Source organism: Hemiscyllium ocellatum, chromosome 8, assembly GCF_020745735.1.
Source record: "Hemiscyllium ocellatum isolate sHemOce1 chromosome 8, sHemOce1.pat.X.cur, whole genome shotgun sequence".
In the NCBI taxonomy this organism is placed as follows: Eukaryota; Metazoa; Chordata; class Chondrichthyes; order Orectolobiformes; family Hemiscylliidae; genus Hemiscyllium; species Hemiscyllium ocellatum.
The window spans coordinates 85,965,863-85,990,225 of record NC_083408.1 but is presented as its reverse complement, the minus strand read 5'-3'; the positions used below and the strand labels follow the sequence as shown (position 1 = coordinate 85,990,225).

General features: G+C 39.2%; 1 protein-coding gene across 4 annotated transcripts in view; it reads left to right on the top strand.

Annotated features, from left to right (window-relative positions):
* LOC132818362 (echinoderm microtubule-associated protein-like 5) overlaps window positions 1-24,363 on the top strand; it is a 230,332-nt gene that overhangs the window by 32,744 nt on the left and 173,225 nt on the right. For all 4 annotated transcript variants that reach the window (XM_060829315.1, XM_060829312.1, XM_060829313.1 and 1 more), the window contains exon 4: window positions 12,758-12,826. In XM_060829315.1, the coding sequence (XP_060685298.1) occupies window positions 12,758-12,826 (69 nt within the window). The remainder of the gene's footprint in view (window positions 1-12,757; window positions 12,827-24,363) is intronic.

The window sequence follows — 24,363 nt, the reverse complement described above, 5'->3', positions numbered from 1 at the left end:
GAAAAGAATGGGCTTATCAGTGATAGGCTACATGGTTTTGGATGGGAAAGATCATGCCTTACCAATTTAATAGAGATTTTTGAGGAAGTCACCAAGTTGATAGATGAAGGAAGGGCTGTTGATGTCATATACATGGAATTCAGTAAGGCGTTTGATAAGGTTCCCCATGGTAAACTAATAGAGAAAGTGAAGTCACGTAATGTGCATGGTGTTGTAGGTAGGTGGATAAAGAACTGGTTGAGCAACAGGAGACAGTAGTAATTGAAGGGAGTTTCTCGAAATGGAGAAAGGTGACCAGTGGTGTTCCACAGGGGTCAGTATTGGGGCCACTGTTGTTTGTGATGTACATAAATGATCTGGAAGAGGGCACTGTTGGTATGATCAGCAAGTTTGCAGATGACATGAAGATTGGTGGAGTAGCAGAAAGCATAAGGGACTATCAAAGAATGCAGGACAATATAGATATACTGGAGAGTTGGGCAGAAAAGTGGCAGATAGAGTTCAATCTAGACAAATGTGAGGTAATGCATTTAGGCAAGTCTAATTCTAGAATGAATTGTACAATGAACGGAAGAGCCTTGGGAAAAGGTGATGAGCAGAGAGAGCAGGTCCATTGTACCCTGAAGGTTGCTGCAGAGGTGGATTGAGTGGTCAAGAAGGCATATGGTATGCTTGCCTTCATCAGATGGGGTATTGAGTATAAGAGCAGGCAGGTCATGTTAAAATTGTACAAGACATTGGTTCAGCCGCAGTTAGAATACTGTGTACTATTCTGGTTGCGACATGACCAAAAGGATGTGGACGCTTTGGAGAGGGTGCAGAGAAGGTTTACGAGGATGTTACCTGGTATGAAAGGTGCTAGCTATGAAGAAAGGTTGAGTAGGTTAGGTTTGTTTTCATTAGAAAAAAGGAGATTGAGGGGGGACCTAATTGAGGGTTAAAAAATCATGAAGGGTATAGACAAGGTGGATAGAGATGAGCTTTTTCCCAGGGTGAAGGATTCAATGATGAGAGGTCATACTTTCAAGGTGAGAGGTGTCAAGTTTAAGGGGGATATACATGGCAAGTACTTTACACAGAGGGTGGTGGTTGAATGGAACACATTGTCAGCAGAGGTGGTAGAGGCAGGCACGGTAGATTCATTTAAGATGCATCTGGACAGACACATGAGTAGGTGGGGAGCAGAGGGATACAGATGCTTAGGAGTTGGGCGACAGGTTTAGACAGTTGATTTGGATCAGATTGGGCTTGGAGGGCCAAAGGGCCTGTTCCTGGGCTGTAAACTTTCTTTGTTCTAAATTTATTATTAATTGGGTAAATGACTGCATAAATAGTGGGGGCTTGAATATAACAAAAAAAAGTTCTTCCTTCTAAAGGAGAAAGAATGAGTGATTCTAATCTATATTTATACATCTTTTAAGAGGTTGCAAAGTAGCATTAGTTTAAGGTCCTTCAGATTTCTGGAGCAATAGTTAATGGATGCCACTTAAACGGGTGATTAGAATTAATAGTCTATGTCTGACAATTCTAAAGGTTTGTGCTTAAAAATGTAAATTATTCAACAATTTGAATTAGGTAATTATGAAATGATAGATTTTAGTCGCTAGTGCGTGGAGAGGACACTAAACTAAATCATACAAGTTTAGCTAATGCCCAGGAACAGAGTGTTACTTTTATCAGCATACAGTTCTTTGGCAGAAAATGTTGAGAAGACACTGTTTATTTTAAAAGAAACATAAAGCGCAAAATACACAAGCAAGTTATGCTAGTTCTAAATCAAAGAGTGGTTAGCTTCATCTGCACTATCTAATTCTCGACATCACACCAGGAAGTGTGACAGGGCCTTTTCAGGTGGAACAGAAAGGTTTGCTGGAATCATATCTGGTAAGAGAGACTTGAATTATCAGGTGAGACAGAATGTGTGGTTGTTCTTAGAGATGAGAATGAAGCATAAATTACGAAGGATGTTAGAATTAATGAGGAGGAAACGTTCCCAGTGACAGAAGGTTTGGAACCACAGAACATAATTTTAGGATATTGGCATAACAGTAAGAGGTATCTTAAATTCTTTTGATCTAAAATCCATAGGCGGAAAGGGTGGTGGAAACAAATTCAGTAATAATTTCCAAAAAAGAATTGGTAAATGTTTGAAGGAAAAACAAAAATACAGACTAGGACTGCAATTGTGTTAAGGGCTTACCTGGAGAGGAACTTATTAATTATGTTCAAGAAAATTTTGTGATTCAGTATGTGGATATGCCTACTAGAGAAGGTGCAAAACTTGACATACTCTTGGGAAATAAGGCAGGGCTGGTGACTGAGGTGTCAGTGTAGGAACATTTTGGGGCCAGTGATCATAAGTTTATTAGATTTAAAGTTGTGAATGGAAAAGGATAGACTTGATCTAAAAGTTGAAGTTATAAATTGGAGGAAGGTCAATTTTGTTGGTATTAAGCAAGAACTTACAGAAATTCTTTGGTAAAGGGACGGCTAGAAAATAGGAAGCCTTCAAAAATGAGATGACGAGAGTCCAGAGGCCTTATGCTCCTCTTAAAGTGAAGGGCAAGCTGATAGGTGTAGAGATTGCTGGGTGACTAGAGAAATTGACACTTTGGTCAAGAACAAGAAGGAAGCTTATGTCACATATAGACAGCAGAGATCGCGTGATTCCCTAGAAGAATATAAAGGCAGTCGGACTATACTTAAGAAAGAAATCAGGAGGGCTAAAAGGGGACATCAGATAGCTTTGGTAAATAGGGTTAAGGAGAAATCAAAAGGATTCTACAAATACATTAAAGATGAAAGGGTAACTAGGGAGAAAATACGGCCCCATAAAGATCAACAAGGCCATCTATATGTGGAACTGCAGGAAATGGGGAAGATACTAAACAAATATTTTACATCAGGGTTTACAGTGGAACAGGATATGGAAGATAGAGAATGTGGGGAAATAAATCGTGACGTCTTGAAAAATGTCCATATCAGAGAGGAGGTGGTGCTGGATATCTTAAAATACATGGAGGTGAATAAATCCCTGGGACCTGATCAGGTGCACCCTATAACTCTGTGGGAAGCTAGGGAAGTGATTGCTTGGCCCTTTGTTGAGATATTTGTTTCATCGATATTCACAGGTGAGGTGCCAGAAGACTAGAGGTTGGCTAATGTGGTACCACTATTAGACAAGGAAACCTGACATCCGTGGTGGGCAAGTTGCTGGAGGAGTCCTGAGGGACAGGATTTACATGTATCTGAAGAAGCAAGGGCTGATTAGGGGTAGTCAACATAGCTTTATGCATGGGAAATCATGTTTCACTAACTTGACAAAGTAATGAAGAGGATTGATGAAGGCAGACTGGTGGATGTGATTTGTAAGAACTTCAATGAGGCATTCAACAAGATTCCTCACAATAGACTGGTTAACAAGGTTAGATCACGTGGAATACAGAGAGAACTAGCCATTTAGATACAGAACTGGCTCGAAGGTAGAAGATAGAAAGTGGTGCTGGAGAATGTCTTTCAGACAGGAGACCTGTGACCAGTGGTGTGCCACAAGGATTGGTACTGAATCAGCTGCTGTTTGTCATTTATATAAATGATTTGGATGTGAACATAGGTGGTATAGTTAATAAGTTTGCAGATGACACCAAAATTGGACAGCAAAGAAAATTACCTCAGATTACAATGGAATCTTGATCAGATGGGCCAACGGGCTGAAGAGTAGCAGATAGAGTTTAATTTAGATAAATGTGAGGTGCTGAATTTTGGAAAGGCAAATCAGGGCAGGACTTATACACTTTAATGGTAAGATCCTGGGGAGTGTCGCTGAACAAAGAGACCTTGAAGTGCAAGGTCATAGTTCCTTGAAAGTGGAGTCACAGTTGGTTAGGACAGTGGAGGTGGTGGTTGGTATGCTTTCCTTTATTGGTCAGTACATTAAGTATAAGAATTGGGAAGTCATGTTGTGGCTGTACTGGACACTGGTTAGGCCACTTTTGGAATAGTGTGTGCAATTCTGGTGTCCCTGTTATAGGCAGGATGTTGTGAAACTTGAAAGGGTTCAGAAAAGATTTAGAAGGATGTTGGCAGGGTTAGAAGGTTTGGGTTAAAGGAAAAGGCTGAATAGGCTGCAGTTATTTTCTCTGGAATGTCAGAGGCTGAGGGCTGACCTTATAAAGGTTTATAAGATCACAAGGTGCATGGATAGGTTGAATAACCAAGTCTTTTCCTTGGGATGGAGGAGTCCAGAACCAGAGTGCATAGGTTTAGGTGAGAGGGGCAAGATTTAAGAGACCTAAGGGGCAAAATTTTCAGACAGAAGGTGGTGCGTGTGTGGAATACACTGCCAGAGGATGTGGTGGAGGCTGGTACAATAACAACATTTAAAAGGCATCTGGTTGGGCACGTGAATAAGAGAGGTTTAGAAGGATATGGGCAAATGCTGGTAAATGGGACTAGATTAGTTTAGGATATCTGGTTGGCATGGACAAGTTGGACTGAAGTGTCTGTTTCTGTGCTATACATCTCTATGACTCTATATACTAAGTTCTGGAAAAGAGCAAGGAACTGGGGCTAATTGTGCCTACTCAGTGGATAGATCCAATGTACCGGAACACCTCTTTCTGTGTGATATCATTCAATGATTTGTAAGATGGTATTTTAAACCACTATATGTATTTGATCAAAAGGAGAAGGCTATATACTAAAGGGTGATTGGCTGCCTTTGTGCTACAAACAAATGGCAGGTGAGGTTTTATAGTTTTATAGTTTTTCTCCTTCATGAAGTGATTTGTACTTGCTTTTTTAAAAGGCTGGAATTCATAATAAGGCTCTCCAAATTGGTCCTGAGCAGATATGTTCTATTTTTATTCTACATTAAAACCAAACTTCAGATAGCAAAAACTACACATTTTGTAACATCAGTGAATTGAATTGTCTCTCATAGAAACATCAAAAAGAAAGAATTTATTTACAGGTAGATAGTGTCTTTCAGGGCAAACAGGTGTATTTCATAACAAAATAAATACTTTTCAAGTGTAGTGACTGATATAATGTATTTAAATGCCACAGAGATGTGTGCAGAGATGCTTCAAAAGCAACAAAGGGATGGATGTCCAGATATTTAGTTTTTAGAGATGTTGTTTTAATGATAGCAATAGGATAAGTCAATTTGTCTCTTAGAATAGTGCCATGGGGTGTATATATTTGTTTAATAGCTGACAGGGTATTAACTTAACATCTCATCTTGAAGACTGTATGTTTGCTGTATAAATACCTCAGGACTGCATTGAAGAGGTAACCCAGACCAATTGCTTTGATCCATGGCATTCTGATTGAGGTGAGTGCATGCAGTCGAGGCTGACACCGTAAAAGATATTTTGCTATTCTAGTGAAGGTTATCTTTCATGGTTGAACATGCTTAATAGCTGGTGTCTAAGATTTCATGTTTTGACTAAAATTATGTTAACATAGAAAGCACTGACAAGTCAGTAATTTCTATGATCCCAAGGCTTTAGAGATTGATAATGGTATTAGTGATCACAGGTTTATTTCACTCCTGTATTCACAATTGCTTACAGGAGAAAGATATGAAGTCTGCTTGCAACAATAGCATGAAGATCTTTCCCATGATGAATCATGTTGGATTCCTGAAGGTGTGCTATAGTACTATGTCAGCTGGATTTATAAGCATGCTTTGTACTGCACCCCTATTTCTTGGATAGATAAAGTCAGATCCAGTTCCTTGAGGATACAGTAGGATATGAATTCTTAGCTAACATTAGACAATGAACTAATTCAGGGGCTACTGATAGCGGCCTACAAACTACCACCACAGATAACTGGATAAGGCAAATAATTTAAGTTTCACCTCATTTGCTGGAGTTGTTTTTTTTTTGAGGCCATTCTTGATGTTTTTGTAGGATAATTTGAAAATTACCTATCTTAGGTTCCTGAAATGGAGTTGTTAGAATTTAAGTAAGGGACTCATTACTTCACCAAACCATCTAAATAATTGCATGGGTATCTAATTCCACACATTTTCAAAGCTGTTGCAAGAAGCTTCTCAATTTATAGAACAACAAGCAATGAAAATATAAAGTAAATGTTTTTATTTTCAGTAATTGAGCCGTTGAACATTATTATTCAGAAGGACATGATACATAGGCTGATTTTGTTTGTTTGTTTGTTTGCCAGAGACATGTAAAACTAAACCCATTGTTCTGTTCCTCTTGTCCTCAGATCTTCTATCTTCTGTTTCAAATATTTATTCCATTTTCCCATTGAATATATAATACTCTCTGCCTCACCTATTCTCTAGTAAAACATTCTATTTTTCAACAACATTTTGCGTAAGTACATTTCTCCAAACCACACTCCTCCTCATCTTAATGATATTATGTAAATTGATCCAGCAATTAGAAATAATCTTACCATCTTCAATCAATCAAAATAATAGGAAAGTTGTGCAATTATTAATTTTTTGCCTTGGTCAACATCAATACATATAAAGTGCTTTACAGCCATGAAAAACGTGTTTTTTTTTGAAACATGGGAAATGCAGCATACCATTTGCTTAGAAATGTAATAACCAGGTAATGTCTTATCATTTTAAAACCTTTCTTTAACCACTCCTTCTTCACCCGACTTGCTTCCAAAGAAATTGTCAGAATCACGTGTCAAAACAGTACCCTATTGACATCCTTTCTCTCCAACACTGACACCATCTCTCATCAGCTGAGGTTGCCCTTTCGTCTGCCCCTCTCCTCAGGCATGGTGATCCTTGGGTTAAACTCTCCAGCAGATACCTAATGAGAGAGTAGACTATGATCCTCTTGGTCTTTCACCTGCCCAATTTGCAAGAAGCACAGAAGCAACCTGTCAAGACTCCTTTGATAGCACCTTCCAAATCTGTGACCTTGACCGCTTATTTTCAGGAAATCCTTCAACTCCCCTTCAAATATAAATTTGGACTTCCACCTATTATGGAAGAAATCAAAGCTGTCGTTAAACACATGATGAATGGAAGAGCTACAGAATTAGATTGGATTCTAGCAGAGACTTTCAAACTTGGAGGAGCAGCGCTCTCCCATCATCTCCATCAACTGTTCCTGCAAATCTTGGAGAATGGCAGGGATTTCTTCTATCTTAGGGTTGCTACCATCTTCACTAGCTTCAAGAAATTAGACAAAGATTTTCTGTGAAAATGACAGGAAACTTCCTCCTGCCGATCGTCGGGAAGATCATTACCCCAAACCTCCCTGGACACCTTTTTCTCCCAGTTGCTGAAGAAATCCTTCTGGACAGCCAGTGTGACTTCCAACAATCTGTGGAACTGTTGGCATGATTTCTCTGCTTGACAACATCAATGCCAGGAACAGCACAACACATTCTACATGGTCTTCATTGATCTGAGGAGAAAGTGAAGACTGCAGATGCTAGAGATCAGTATCGAGCTGGAAAAGCACAGCAGGTCAGGCAGCATCCGAGGACCAGGAGAATCGATGTTTCGGGCATAAGCCCTTCCTCAGGAATGAGGCCATTGATCTGACCAAGGTTTTTGACTCAGTCAATCAAGAAGTGCAATGGAAGACCATATCAAAGACCAGCTGTCCAGAAAAATCAATTCACATTCTCCATTTCCTCTATGACAAGATGTCAGTGATGGTCCTTACTGACTGTTATAACTCCAAGTCCTCCATTCTCTGCAACGTCCTGGTAAATCTCTTTTGAAACCTCTCCAACTCAATAATATTCTTCCATAACAGGATGATCATAACTGGACACAGTACTTCAGAAGAGGCTTCACCAATGTCCTGCACAACCTCAACACTTCTCATCTCCTATACTTAAAGGACTGAGCAATGAAGGCAAGCGTGCTAAACTCCTTTTGTAACCACCCTGTCTCTATATGATGTAAATGTCGAAGAATTATATATCTGAACTCCTAGGTCTCTCTGTTCTACAACACTAATCAAGGCCCTCCTATTAATTGTATAAGTCCTGCCTGTGGTTGTTATGCTGAAATGCAATACATCGCTTTTATCCAAATTGAACTCCATCTGCCATTTTTAGCCATTGACTCACTTGATCAATGTAATCTTAGAAGACCACCTTCACCATCAGCTATGCCACCAATTTTGGTGTCATTCGTAGATTTACAAACCATACCTTTGATATTCTCATCCCAATCATTTATATAAATGAAAATCAAAAGAGAACCCAGAACCAATCCCTGCAGAACACCGCTGGTGACAGGCCTCTAGTCTGCAAAGCAGCCTTCTACCACCAATCTCTGTCTCCTGCAGTTAAACCAATTATCTATCCAATTGGCAAGTTCACCCTGAATCCCATGTGACCAAACTTTATTCATTAGTTTCAAACTGTGGCACTGGAAAAGCACAGCAGGATAGGCAGCATCAGAGGAGCAGGAGAGTCTATGTTTTGGGCAAAAGCCTTTCCTTGGATGCTGCCTGACCTGCTGTGCTTTTCCAGTGTCACACCTTTTGACTCTGATCTCCAGCATTTGCAGTCCTCACTTTCTCTCATTTACTAATTACTCTACCATGCAAATCTTGTCAAAGGCTTTACTAAAGTTTGAGTAAATAATATCTACTGCTCTGCCCTCATCACTCTTTTTGTAACTTCCTCAAAAAACACAATCAAGTTTGAGACATGATTTGCCTCACACAAAACCATGCTTACTGTCCCTAATCAATTTTTGCCCATCTAAATGTTTATAAATCCTATCTTTAAGAATCACTTCGGTTAGGCCACTGTTGAAATATTGCGTGCAATTCAGGTCTCCTTCCTATCAGAAAGATGTTGTGAAAGTTGAAAGGGTTCAGAAAAGATTTACAAGGATGTTGCCAGGGTTGAAGGATTTGGGCTTTAGGGAGAGGTTGAATAGGCTAGAGCTGTTCTCCCTGGAGTGTTGGAGGCTGAGGGGTGACCTTATAGAGGTTTATAAAATCATGAGGTGCATGGATAGGATAAATAAACAGTCTTTTTCCTGGGGTCGAGGTAGTTTAGGGTGAGAAGGGAATGATATAAGAGAGACCTTTTTTTTCACACACAGGTTGGTACATGTATGGAATGAGCTGCCAGAGAAAGTAGTGGGGGCTAGTACAATTGCAACTTTAAAATACATCTGGATGGTGTATGAATAGGAAGGGTTAGGAGGGATTTGGGCCAGGTACTGGCAAGTGGGACTAGATTGGGTTGGGATATCTGGTCGACATGGACGAGTTGGACCAAAGAGTCTGCTTCCGTGCTGTACATCTCAATGACTCTATAACTTACCCACAACCAAAGTCAGACTTTCAGGTCTATTGATCCCCAATTTCTCCTTACAACTCTTAAACAAAGGCACAACATTTACCAACCTCCAGTCATCAGGCACCTAACCTGTAGTTATAGATGATACAAATACTTCTGCAAGGAGCCCTGCAATTTCCTCCCTTGCTTTCCATAGCATTCTGGGATACATTAGATCAGATCACAGAGATTTAACCACCTTTATATTTTCTAAGACCTCCAGAACTTTCTCTTCTATAAAGTACACTGTTTTAAAAACATCAACATTAATTTTCTCTAGCATTCATTTCTTTCTCCATGTTGTCACAAATTTGCTAATGTTCTTAAGGATATTATGTCCTTGGTTTTTTCAGAGGGACTGTAAACCAGCTCCGGGTTCAGGGGTGGCTAATTTGGTGGCTAAAGGATTTTGAGAGGCCTTTTGTTTGTATGTAAACATTCAGGCCAAAGAGTTGTTTTAGAAGTGACCTTTATAATGAAAGGGAGCGGTCAGCTCTAAAAACTGAAGTTAAGCATGAGGCAGTGCAGCAGTGGGCTGTGTGGAAACAGGCTGCTAGACACTCTCTCCTTCTGCCCTTCTAACTTCAACCTGTAAGCCTTTGTTTCATTTTTACTGTGCTTAAGGGGTTTGCTTATTGGGACTGTGGTGTATATTCGGAACAGTGTAATTAAGTCTAATTTGGATAGACTGAGTTCTGTAGTGATTCTTTATTCTGTTCTTTGTGTTTCATTGTGTAATGTTGTGAAAAAATGTTTGTCTGCTTTAAAGCCTGGTAGTCAACCTAGCTAACTAACTTATCGAAAGTAATTGCAAAGTTATGGTCTTCTCACGCTCTTGCTGTCTCTCTCAAACTAATCCTTCTGCCTCCCCTTGGTCCATATTCCTTCATTCCTTCAATATTCATATGCTTATCTGAAAGTCCCTTAAATTTATCATGTCTGCTCCCATCACCACTCCTGGCAGCACATTCTACATTCCTAGCACACTCTGTTTTCAACCTTCTCTATTGCAAGCAATATTCATTTGCCCTGACTTTGTTTTCTGACCATTCTCTGCCTCATAAGATGTAACAAGTTTAGTTGAAATGCACGAAGAAAACATATTCTGATTAACCATAGAACCTGGAACCAGATATAGGACTTTGGGCAAAATGGGGTGGGGGGTGGGGGGGAATTATTAGTAAGAATTTATGCAGCTAGTGGTTTTGACCTGAAGCTTGCTGTCTATGTGGATGGTGGAAGCCAGGACAATGATTTTGAAATGACATTGATTAGGCACTTGGAGAAATGAATTTGCAGGGTGACAGGATGGAATGGGGAGAGTGGGACTGATTAGCTTGCTGTACAGAGACCTGTCAAAGACCTGATGGACTGATAGGCCTCCTTCTGTGCATTTATGATTCTGACTGATACTTCAAAATCTGAACAATAAATGTGCATTAATCAGTTGTGTTTTTGATCTATTTAGTTACTTCTTAAAATAACATCTCAATTTGCCATTAACAAATTCATGCTTGTGGTCCTTGATTAACTCATATCTTTTTCATGATTTTATCATAAACTATGAATATGATGAGTTTAGCCACAATTGATGTTGGGTAAAACAATCTGTCGTGACAAAGTTGTTACAACATCCATTCTTACACCAAAGTAAGAATTTTCAGAATTAAGGATTGAGCAATGTACTATGTTCTTTTCTTATTTCATCAGCTCAAGGTATTACATCATCAAGCCCTTGAGATTTACAGCACCAGACCTCTATAGTTACTTCTAAGTGTTGTGTATCCTCTTCAAACAATGTATATACCAGGAAACAATTGGGACTCTGCTAGCGCAGGCATGTAGAAAATTGAGGCTTCCAGATTTAAGGCAAATCATAGAATTGTAGCCTTCAAGGTTGTCACAGCATTTTGATTTTGTAATCGTATGCGTCTGGGATACATTTGTGACAGCTTTCCCAAGAATAAATAGTTATTAGCCTGGTTTTTAATGAGCTTAGTTCCAAACTTCACAAATTCATTGGGGAAAACCATCATAGTAACATTTTAAGAACAATTGAAATGACCTTTTTTAATTGTCTTTGCACAGAAGAGCCCCTGTTTAGTGTTTGTACATAATGATATATATCTTTAATTTTTACACAAAATCTTTATGTAAACCTTGAATAATATTTATTTCAATGTTGGTGCCCATCTTGCAAATATTCTTGTGCATGAAATAATGTAACTGGGAAAGTTTGTTTTTTGTTTGTTTTTGTATTTATGCTATCTTCTTGACCAATTAACTAGTTCTGTACAGCTTTCTTTGAATGTTCACTTGGTATTGCTGTAAACAGAATTTTTACTGTACAACCCATGAACCCGTGATGTTGTAGTAGAAGTGTAATGTATTAAGAATAAAAAAAATATTGGAGATGAGAACATGTTAAAGTATTGGATGAAATTGATAGAAAAGGTCAGTGTGTATTCTGAAATTGGGGAATAAAACAAATAGATCCTAGAGGAAAGAGGAAGATAAAACTACAAAATTATCATGATTTCTACCAAAAGTAGAAGGTGGCTAAAATAGATTGGGAACTTTTTAATGTAATTGCATTTTAATATAAGGGAGAACTGATTACTTCAGTTAAGAAGGATAAATTAAATAGTATGGCTATATTAACAACTGAACAATCTGTGCAATGAAATTAAAAAAAAAGAAATGAACTTCACATCTGCAACGGGAAGCGGATCTGATGGGAAGATTACAGGATGCTGAATGAGCATCAGAACAGTGCAGGGAACTACAAATAAGCATTTTGGCAGATGATTAATCACACAGTCAGAAATTATTAGAGCACTGCAATGGTAAGTGTACAAAATGAACAGTTGACATCAGCAGTAAGAGGATCATCGCAGGAGTGGTTATTTGCAGTTCTTCAATCATATATGCTGCTTTATAAGAAAAAAAAACTGCCCAAGAAACTGCACTAATCTTTGTTGAGAATGTGTGATCGTCCAAGTGAACTATTGCAGGCTGTACTGGATTTACAAAAGCAATCTTGAGTGAAGTCCTTCATGAAAGGGTGCTATTAATAATAAGAGTGAAAATTCAATGCAAAAATTTCATATAGATAAAGAAGTCCTTGAAGACAAGAAATAAGTTGTGTGTTAGGGAATGCAAGTCAAAATGTTGAGGGAAAAGGGAAGTGAACCAAGTGGGATGTTTGTAAATCATAATCTACATTAATCTTTTAGACCCAGAAATCTAAACCAAGCTACTTGATTTTATAGGCAATGAAGTACTGTAGTGGGAAGGTTGTTGAGATTGATAAAATAGTTTTTACAAAAACTGCAAAATTTAGCATAAAATCAGCAAATGAAAGTTAATGCTATAAACTGGGCATTGAGTTTTATTTTAATACAGTTAATCTTATTTTTAACTTTAGATTTTGTTTTCCTTATAGATATTTGATGTTTCTTGGGACTTACACCAACCAAACAAAATTATTAGCTGTGGTGTAAAACACATCAAGGTATGTATGAAGAACTTAGAAATCAGAGTCTTTTCATTCTTTACTGCAACTCTCCCGCAGCCCCCTCTCTGAAATGAATGCATGAACATTTTACAACAATAGTATTGTTTATTTAATTAATTTTGGTTGCTGAAGAAAGGTTTGTTAAGCAGGTGTGGTATGTTCTTCACTAAAATGTATGATCATTTCAAGTTCAGCCATGCATGTTTTACATTTGAAGTTGTTCAGGTTTAATTAAATTGCCAGGTCTGGTCTTAAAAACACAATCGAATTAGTTATTAGAAATATATTAATGTATCCACTTTTAATAATATTTGAACTGAATTATAATCAAATTGATATGAATTAAAACTGACGCTATTTTTTCTGTACTTCAATATATACGAGGTTTATAAAATATTGAATGAAGGTTATTACTGAAAAGGATTTAACATAACTTTGTCATCCTGCCTTGGGTAAAGTGAACAATGATAAAGTGCTAATCTACTAAAATGGTTATGGTATCATGAGACATAATATTAAGAAATAGGTGAAACATTGTATTTATTTTTACTCAAAAAGATTAGAGGACTGCAGATAGAACGAGAGAGGACAAAATAAGCATTCTGGCTGGTCTCAAACTTTTACCCAGCACTTCCTTGTGTTGTATCTCAGCGGGAAAAAAAATCAAAGAATTTAATTCCTTGAAGAGAAAAAAATGCTAAACAGATTATGTAATGTTTTTAAAAATCTTTTTTAAACTAAAAAATATTTACCAGAATTGGAAACAGCTGGTCTCCTATAAAAGCATTGTGATGGTGAAGAACATTCTGGGGTGACTGTAGAAAATTGAGGGCTGTAACCTCAAACCAACCTGAGATCTGTACATGCTATAGGAGACATGCTTATGACTTTGAAGCAAATGACAGTTGAGAGCTGGTAAAAGTTATCTCCAGCTACTAGTTAAATATCTGACAGATGTATTTTGACTCTGGAAATTCCACATAAGTCCCAGACTGGTCCAACGTCCTGAATCAGCTGAAATTTATGGAGCCAGGTTTTAAAACGGAAACACTCCCTTATGTAGCCACTATCTTCTAAACAGAAATAAATTTACTTAAAGATAGCTTTAAAGAAAAGTATAAGTGAAGGATAATGATAAAATTGGTCACTTTATTCCATTATTAATAAATACCTTTTAAGACATCAACAAATTTGACCATGTTAAATTTGGACCCCATTGATTTGTCTGTACTGGGTTTAAAATTGTTATTAACATTGCTGTGCGATTTCACATACTGGAAAAATCATTATATCCTGCAAAAAAGTCAAATGAAAAATAGATGAAAAGGTTGAAAAGCAAGTATAATTTGGGGATTTTACATCTCAAAAGGCATGTTGCATTCATGATCCATCTCTGCTTCTTCTGAGGTCCCCACCATCACAGAAGCCAGACTTCAGCAAATCGATTTGCCCCATATATATAAAGAAATGTAGCTGAGCTCATTGCATCCGGCAAAGGCTCAGGGCCACAAGCACACACTGGTCTCTAAAACCATTTAGCCAATCATCTCAGCCTCAGCACTTTGCAAAACTTCCTTGTGCAAGGCTAAGGAATTTTCAGCTACTTCACAATCATCTTTGTGATTCACTCAATAAATAGCTGAAAGTACAGAATAGTCAAAGACTATGGTCCCTGATGACATCCTGTCTGCAGTAATTGATTTTCATTACCAGCAACAACCCTAGCCAAGCTGTCTCAGTACAGCAGCAATATTAGGCCCAGTACTCAAAGTAAGAGAAAAATAATGTAGCCAATTAATGCCCCATTAGTCTACACTCAAAGATTGACAGAGTGATGAAGGATTTATTGATAGTGCTATCAAGTGGCACTTATCAGGATCCTTCTCAGTGATAGACAACCCTTTATCTGAAATCTCAATCTGAAAAGGTCCAAAATCTGAAGGTTTCTTCATGAATTTTTTAATCTCATTAACAAGGTTGTTTGGTGTGCAAACAGTTAACCCAACTCCACACCCACTTGATGTGTGTATCTCAGATGTGATGTGGGTGGGCGTGGCCCAACACTGGCTGGCCTCAATTTTGTCTCAGGGCCTGTCGTACCCAGTGACTTATTCCAAAATTCAAAATATTCCAAATTCTGAAAACCAATTGGTCCTGAGCATTGCAGCTAAAGGATTGTGGCCTCAGTCCTCAGTAAATGTAAGCTGAAGTGAGTATGTCTGTTCTTGACATCAAGACTGTAGTGATTGTAACACTATCAGCTAGCTGGGCTCAGAGAATGAGTTCTCTCATTGGGGCTGTTAATTCCATTCAGTCAGGGTGCCCTGGCTGACAGGAAACAAAAGGAATGTCAGGGATTCTGACATTGAGTACTGACTCTAACGTAGTTGTGCCAGTGTAAGTAAAGGATGGTTTGGTGACAGGATACCTACCTCTGTGGAGTTATTTCAAAGAGCACAGTTGATGGAGCATGGCAGCATGAAACCCTCACAAACTGAAGTCAATGGAAATCGGGGGAGACTCTCCACTCATTGGAATCATGCCAAGCATTAATAAAGATAGTGGTTGGTGTTGAAGGCCAATTATCTCAGCCTTACAAGATAGCTGAAGGTGTTACATAGGGTTCTGCTTCCCAGATGGTGTATCATGGCACTAGTGTGCTGCAGAAATATCTTGGGTTTTGCAATTGTTCAATTATTTTTATTTGGAAATGTAAATTACCAATTTTGAAAGATTGGATTTTGATTTATTTTTTCTTTATACTGTATTACAGTATATTCTGGCTATCCTCATTAGTAGGTACTATTTATTATGCTTGCCAGATGTACTCATTTACATAACAGCACTGGTTTCTGGATGATCTAGTGCCGAGCTGTAAGTGTAGAAATGGTAACAATCATGAAACTGCTTACTATGTCAATACAATATTATCATCAACCAATCAAATGTGATAATATTTGATGTTTTCATGTGGGTTTGCAATTTTGGTTCACGTGACCAGAAATTCAAATATTAAAGCAAGCTTCTAGCTTGAACCTAGGTGAAAGGTTACTCTTACTTGTGGAGCAACATTTGAGCTTCCTTCAAGATAACCCCAACCATTATTTCATGTCATCTGCATCAGAGTAGTTTGTTTTGATTTGAAAACCATTTGAAGCATCTTCAGAAGAATCAGCTATGAGCTTTACTTTAAAGGAAGAGGTTGGATTCCTGGTTCTAAGGAGTGATTGCACCCTGAAGTTCAAATTTGGACAGATTCCATTGGGTCAATTTTGTCCACAGGTGAAAAATGAATATCCCGTGATCTCCAATCAAGCATTGAAATCTTGAAAGTGTGCCGCAATCTGAAAAGGTTTGGGAAGCATCAATGACCTACTTTGCATCAGGTCAAAAGTGAAGATGTTCACTTCTTTATAGCATAGTGTTCAGTGCCATTCACAGTTTCTTAAACACAGAAGCAGAATGTAACTAAACCTGGACAATTGGGTTTTTGAAAACTTTTTTTCACAGGAAGTGGAAACCACTGGGAAGACCAGAATTTGTTGCCCTAATTGCTCTGGCAAAGATGTTGGGGAATCTGCCTCTTGGACCGTTGCAGTTCATTTGATGCATGTTGTTGGAGAGGGAGTTCTACCATAATAACACTGAATGAAAAGTGACATACATCTAAGTCAGGATGGTGTGTGACTTGGAGGAAACTTTGCAGATGGTGGAGTTCTCATGAATCTGCTGCAATTGGTAGCATTCCCATGCTTCTGTATCCCTTGGCTTTCTTGGTGATAGTGGTCACTGGTTTAGAAGATGCTATAGGAGAAACCATTGTCAGTTGCTGTGATGCATAATGAAAATAGTGCATCGTGCTGCCACTGTGATTCATTGGTGGTGAATGTGAATGTTTAGATGGAGTGTCAATCAAGCTGGCTGCTTTGTCTTGATGATATTTGAGCCACTTGAAGCAATGGAATAGTCAGTGGGATAGATGGCACATGGTCACTGTTGTCTGCAGGCAGTAAAGACCAGAAGAGACAGAGTAGCACAAGAATGTCAGGTGCATCAAGATCAATAAATTCATTTTCTCCTAATGTTATTTTAAAATAAAATATTCATGGAATGTTAACATTGATGTCAAGAACTGTATTTGTTGCCCATTCCTAATTCAATTTGGAGAATGTGACAATGAACTGCTGCCTTATCCATAAGACCATAAAATATAGGAGCAGAAATAAGGTCATTCATCCCAGCAAGTCTTCTCTGCTATTCAATCATGGCTGATTAAGTTTCTCATCACCATTCATTCTTTCTCCCCATAACCCTTGATCTCCTTGACATTCAAGAACTTATCTATCTCTGTCTTAATTATACTCAGTGTCCTGGCCTGCGCAGCCTTCTGTGGTAATGAATTTCGTAGATTCACCACACTCTGGCTGAAGACATTTCTCCTTATTTTTGTCTAAGGCTGTGCCCTCGCATCCTAGTCTCTTCAACCAATGGAAACATCTTCCCAACATCTAATCTCTCCAGGCTATTCAGTATTTTGTAAGTTTCAATTAGATACTCCCCTCATCCTTCTAACTCCATTGAGTATAGACACAAAGTCCTCAAACGTTCCTTATATGTTAAGCCTTTCATTCCTGGGATCATTCTCATGAATCTCCTTTGGACCAGTGTTAGGTCCAGTACATCCTTCCAGAGGTATGAGGCCCAAAATCTCTCAGCACTCTGAGCCACAGTTTTACAAAGCCTCAGAAGTCCTTCCCTGATTTTATATTCTAATTCTCTCAACATAAGTGCCAACATAATATTTGTCTTCCTAACTACTGAAAGGTTACCTTAAGAGAATCCTGGACTAGAATTCCCAAATCTCTTTGCACTTCAGATTTCTGAATTGTCTCCCCATTTAGAAAATACTCCATGCCTCTATTCTTCCTATCAAAATGCATGACCTCACACTTTCCCACATTGTAGTCCATCTGCCACTCCTTTGCCCACTCTCCTAATCTGTCTAAATCCTTTTGCAGCCGCCCCACCTCCACAATACAACCTGCCCCTCCACCAATCTTTGTATCATCTGAAAACTTAGCCAGAATGCCTTCAGTTCCTTAATCTAGAACATGATTGTATAAAGTGAAAAATTGTGGTTCCAACACTGACTCTTGTGGAACACCATTAATCAGCACCTGCCATCCTGAGGAGGACTCTTTTGTCCCCAATATCTGCTTTCTACTAAACAGCCAATCTTCTATTTATGTTAGTACCTGGCTTTTAACATGATGGGCCCTTATCTTACTCAGCAGCCTCCTGTGCAGCACCTTGTCAAAGATCTTCTGGAAGTCCGGGTAAATAACATCCATTGGGTTTCCTTGATCTAACCTGCTTGTTATCTCCTCACCGAATTCTAGCAGTTTAGTCAGGCATGACCTCCCCTTGAGGAAACCATACTGACTTCACCCTATTTCACTACGCACTTCCGAGTATTCAGAAATCTCATCCTTCACAATGGACTCAAATCTTATGAATGACAGAAGTCAGGCTTAATTGGCCTGTATATTTTTGCCTTACTCCCTCCTTAAACAGGGGCATTAATTAGTGATTTTTCCAGTCCTCTGGGACTCTCCCTGACTCCAGTGATTCCTGAAAGATCATCACTAATGCCTCCAATATCTCTTCAGCTATCTCCTTCAGAACTCTAGGGTGTAGCCCATCTTGTCCAGGTGATTCATCCACCTTTACCCCTTAGTTTTTTTTTTGCACCCCTTCCTTGGTGATGGCTATCATGCTCACCTCAGCCCCCTGACTCTCTCTTGAACTTTTGGGACATTATTTGTGTCTTCTACTATGAAGACTGATGCAAAGTACTTATTCAGTCCTCAGCCATTTCTTTGTTCCCCACTACTACTATGCCAGCATCATTTTCCAGCAATCCATCTCCACTTTTGTGTCTCTTTTGCCTTTATATATCTAAAGAAAATCTTGCAATCATATTTTATATTACTGGCCAGCTTACCATCCTATTTAATCTTCTCCCTCCTTACTACTTTTTTTCATTGTCTTCTGTTGGTCTTTGTGGGTTTCCCACTGCCCTTCGCTGCATTCTATGCTTTCTCTTTTGCTTTTAAGCTATCCCTGAGTTGCCTTGTCAGCCATGGTTGTCTCATCCTACCTTTAGTAGCTGCTTTTTTTCTAGGGATGACTTTTTGCTGTCTACCAAATTACTCTCAGAAACTTGAGACAATTCTGAGATTTAAGGTATACGTGCATTTGGAAAGACAGGGTTTGATTAGGAGCAGTCAGCATGGCTTTGTGCATATGAGATCATGCCTCACAACCTTGTTAGAGGTCTTTGATGAGGGCAGGGTGATCGACATATTCCATGTGGATTTCACTAAGGCCTTTGATAATGTTCCACATGGTAGGCTGTTCTGGAACGTTAGATCACATGGAATCCAGGAGAAGCTGGTGAATTGGGTATACAAATGGTTTGATTGTAGGGAGCAGAGGATATTAGTGGAACAATACTTGTTGGACTGGAGGCCTGAGACTAGTGGAGTGCCTCAGTAGTCAGTGCTGGGCCTAATACTGTTTGTTACCTGTATCGATGTTTAGGAAGAGAATGCACAAGGCATGATTAGTAAGTTTGCAGGTGACCCTAAAATAGGCAGTATCATGAACAGTGAGTAAGGTTATCAGAAATTGCAGCAGAACCTTGTTCAGCTGGGGAAATGGGCCGAAAAATGACAAATGGACTTTAATGTAGATAATTGAGGTGTTGCATTTTGAAAAGTCACATTAAGGTAAGAGTCTCATGGTGAATGGTAGGGCCTTAAGGAATGTACTGTAATTTAAGGATCTTGGAGTTCAGGTGCACAATCCTCTGAAAGTGGAGTCACAGGTAGACAGGGCAGTGAAGAAGGCTTTGGCACACCAGACTGCATCAGTTAGGGCATTGAGTATTGAAGTTGGGAAGTTATGTTGCAGTTGTACAGGATGATGGTGAAGCTGCACTTGGAGTATTGTTTTCAGTTTCAGTCACCTTGATAGAGGAAGGATGTTATTAACTGGGAAGAGTGCAAAAGAAATATACAAGGATGTTCCCAGAGCTCAATGTTCTAACTTACAGGGAGAGGTTGGACAAGCTAGGGCTTTTTTCTTCAGAGCATAGGAAACTGAGGGAAGATGTTACAGAAATGTATAAGATTATGAGAGGCATGGATAGGGTGAATGCACTCAGTCTTTTTCTCAGAGTTGGGGAATTATGAACTAGAGCATCAGATTAAGGTTAGAGGGGCAAAAATAAAAGGAAATCTGAGGGGCAACCCTTTAAGTATATGGAATGACCTGCCAACAGTAGTGGTTGAGGTGAGTACATTAATAATGTTTAAAAGGCATTTGGACAAATACTTGGATAGGATAGGTTCAAAAGGTTCTGGGCCAAATACAGGGAAATGAGGTAAGTGTGGATGGATTTCTTTGGTCAACATCAACCAGTTTGGGCTGAAGGGTCTGTCTCCACACTGTAGGACTCTATGGCTATATGACTCTTAACTCCCGCCATTGCTGTTCCACTGTCTTTCCTGCTTGGCTTCTCTCCCAGGCAATCTGGTCAGCTCCTCCCTCATGCTTCTGTAGTTGCCTTTATTCAACTGTAATAGTGTTACATCCGATTCCACCTTTTCCCTCTCCAATTGCAGCACAAATCCTATCATATTATGGTCACTACCTCCTAAGGTTTCCTTAACCTTAAGCTACCTTACCAAGTCTGCCTCATTACATAACACTAAATCCAGTTCCCTCGTGGGCTTCACCACAAGCTGCTCCAAAAAACCATTTTGTAGACATTCCACAAATTCCTTTTCTTGCGATCCACTACCAAACTGATTTTTCCCAGTCCACCTACATATTGAAATCCCCCATGACCACTGTAACCTTGCCTTTCTTACACACCTTTTCTATCTCTTAGTGCGTCTTCTGCCCCAAAATCCTGACTACTGTTTGGGGACCTGTACATTATTCCCACTATGGTTTTTTTTTGCTTTTGTGGTTTCTCAACTCAACCCACACAGATTCTACATCATCTGACCAAACATCGTTTCTTATTATTGACTTAATTTCAATTCTTACTAATAAGGCAATCCCATCCCCTCTGCCCACCTGCCTATCTTTTCGATAGGATGTATATCCTTGGATATTTAGCTCCCAGTCCTGATGTCCTTGCAGCCATGTCTCCATGATGCCCACCACATTATACCTACTAATTTTGATCTACATCACCAGCTCATTTACCTTATTGCATATACTGCATGTATTCAGATATAACCACTTCAATCCTAGAATGACTGTCCCTCTTCTTATTGTCATTCATTTATCCAATGTGTTAAAAGTTGATTCCTCACCTTTTCCAAACACTGTCCTATTTTGTGTGCTGGAGACTTTAATAACCTTTCCTGAGTTCTCCTTTCCTTTCATTTCTTTTTTCATGTATTTTCATGCAGTTGAATCCACCCTGACAGATGTTAACCTGCTTCTTTGTTACCCATTAGCCATTTATACTCCTTGGAGTTTTACTCTTCCCTTCCCCCATTCACATTTTCTAGTCCATCTGATATAGGCGCAGCCACAGAGCTGTTAGAGTTGCTAGGTTTTTGACCTGGTGATGAACAGCAATATAGTTTGGATCGTTCATCGTTTGGAAGGGAACTTGGTGTTTCTGTGCATTCTTCCAGGTGGTAGAGGCTGTGAGTTTGGATGGTGCTGATTGTTGCAATGCATTTGAAGATGGTACACACTGCAGGCACTGAGTACTGGGATGGAATGAATGTTTAAGATGGTGGGTAGGATATCAATCAAGTGAGTTGCTTTGTACTTGATAGTGTTGAGCTTCTTGAGTGTTGGAGCTACATTCATCTAGAGCAAGTGGACAGTCATGGAGGAAAGGGAGTCACAGGGGAGGAGGCAAAGGGAATATTGGCAAAAAGTATAGGGTGGTGTCACTTAGTGGGCCCTACTTTCTGATGCCAGATCACACGATCAGGCACTGAGTGAGTGTCTTTGAACATAAGATTCCCCAGAAGCCAATAGCTACACATGCCAGAGTTTGTTTATCAAGAGGAAGTGAGGACTGCAGATGCTGGAGATCAGAGCTGAAAAATGTCTTGCTGGAAAAGCACAGCAGGTCAGGCAGTAAGCAAGGAGCAGGAGAATCGACGTTTCAGGCATAAGCCCTTCTTCAGGAATCCTGAAGAAGGGCTTATGCCCGAAACGTCGATTTTCCTGCTCCTTGAATGCTGCCTGACCTGCTGTGCTTTTCCAGCAATACATTTTTCAGCTTTGCTTATCAAGATCCTGCCAAATATTGGGCATTAATTGCCTGTTTAATACCCTTGACAGTGGCTTAGTCAGCATGAGGGTGGAAAGGACAAGATTCTGCCCATTAACATAGAAGATAGGAGTAAACATTTGACCTTGAAGCCTACTCTGCCATTCAATATGATCGTGCCAGATCATTGAGTTCAATACCCCTAATCTAGCCCTCCTCCTATATCCCCTGATCCCCTTAATCAAGGGCTTTATCTATGTCCTTGTTGAAAACAATGTTTTGTTTTCAACCACTTTCTGTGGTAGTGAATTACACAGGCAGACCATTATCTGGGTGAAGAAACTACCGACCCCACTCCCTGCTATCGGTTGTAAAGGGTTTATCCCTTTATTATTAAAGTATAATTTCTGGTTCTGAACACCATCGCTGGGAACATCCTTCCTACATCTAACTTCCTACGTCTAGTCCTGGTAAAATTTTAAGTTTCTGAGACATCCTACCCTCCCATTCTTTTAATTTCCAATGAATACAATCTTAACCAAACTCAATCTCTCCTCATATCAGTCTTGCTATCCCACAAATCAGTCTGTAGTGCCTCAACAACAAGAACATTGAATATTAGTGGGCGGCACGGTGACACAGTAGTTAGCACTGCTGCCTCACAGCGCCAGAGACTTTGGTTCAATTCCCGCCTCAGGCAACAGTCTGTGTGGAGTTTGCACGTTCTCCTGTGTCTGTGTGGGTTTCCTCCGGGTGCTCCGGTTTCCTCCCAGTCCAAAAATGTGCAGGTCAGGTGAATTGGCTATGTTAAATTGTGCATACTGTTAGGTGAAGGGGTAAATGTAAGGGAATGGTTCTGGGTGGGTTGCTCTTCAGAGGATTGGTGTGGACTTGTTGGGCCGAAGGGCCTGTTTCCACACTAAGTAATCTAATCTAATCCTTCCTCAGATGAGGGGAACGAACTGCACTCAATATTCCAAGTGTACCCTCACTAATACCCTGTATAATTTCAGCAAGACATCCTTGTTCCTGTATTCAAATCCTCTTGATATGAAGGCCTACATACTATTTGCTTGCTTTACTGCCTGCTGTGTACTTATGTGTTTACTTGCATTGATTAGTGCACAAGCACACCCAGGTCTTGTTAAACATTCCTCTCTCTCAATTTACAGCCATTCAAATAATAATCTACCTTCCTATTTTTGCTATCAAAGTGGTTAACCTCACATTTATGCACAAAGTACTGCATCTGCCATTCATTTGTCCAGTCACTCAGACTGTCCAAATCATACTGCAACATCTCGGTATCTTCTCACAATTCACCATTCCACCTCGTCACGATGGATTTGTTTTCACCTGATTGTCAAACGATAGTTGGTCCTGCTATAACGCGGTAGTTCCATTTTTGTGCAATCCCGTGTTATAAGAAAATCATGTAAAAGTAGCATCATTTAAACAAATGGGGTTATAACCAATACACGCTTCAAAAGTTTGCACTTTAGAAACAGTGTCCCCAATTTGTCAATTGTGTTATAACGAATTTGTGTTAATAATATGCGTATTATAGCAGAACAACTTGTAAATAGAGGATGTGGGGAAATGTGCCATTTAATTTACGAAGGAGAATTTAATTCATTCTTACAATGAATACAGACATTACTACTAGGTCAGCATTTATTGACTCTGGACAATTAGGGATAGACAATCATGTTTCTGCGAAGTCACATTAAGGCAAACCAGGTAAGGGTAATAGATTTCCTTTTTTTTAAAAAAGGACAGAACCAAATGGGTTATTCTATGGCAATTGTGCCAGATTTTTATTGAATTCAGATTTCACTATCTCTCTGGTAAGATTCGAATTCACACCCTCGGAACATTATGGTTCTGGATTACTAATCCAGCGTTGTTAACGCTACGCCACTGTCTCCTTCATTTAAGCATTTAGATTGATTGTACGAACAGTCCCGGATGGCATTATTCCTTTATATAAAAATATTCCTTTATGTGACCTTTATGTATCACTATATTTTGCATTTCTCTGAATAAAAGGTCTTCTTTAAACATGATCTCATCAAGTAATTGCAAATGATTTAAGATGAACTCAGTAGCAGAGTGACCACTTTGAGGTATTATCTGTTGTATGTTGCTACACTACATGCTTTTTCCTCAGCTATTATTTTTGTCTATTCATTTAGATGATGGTCTTTATAAAGAGAATATA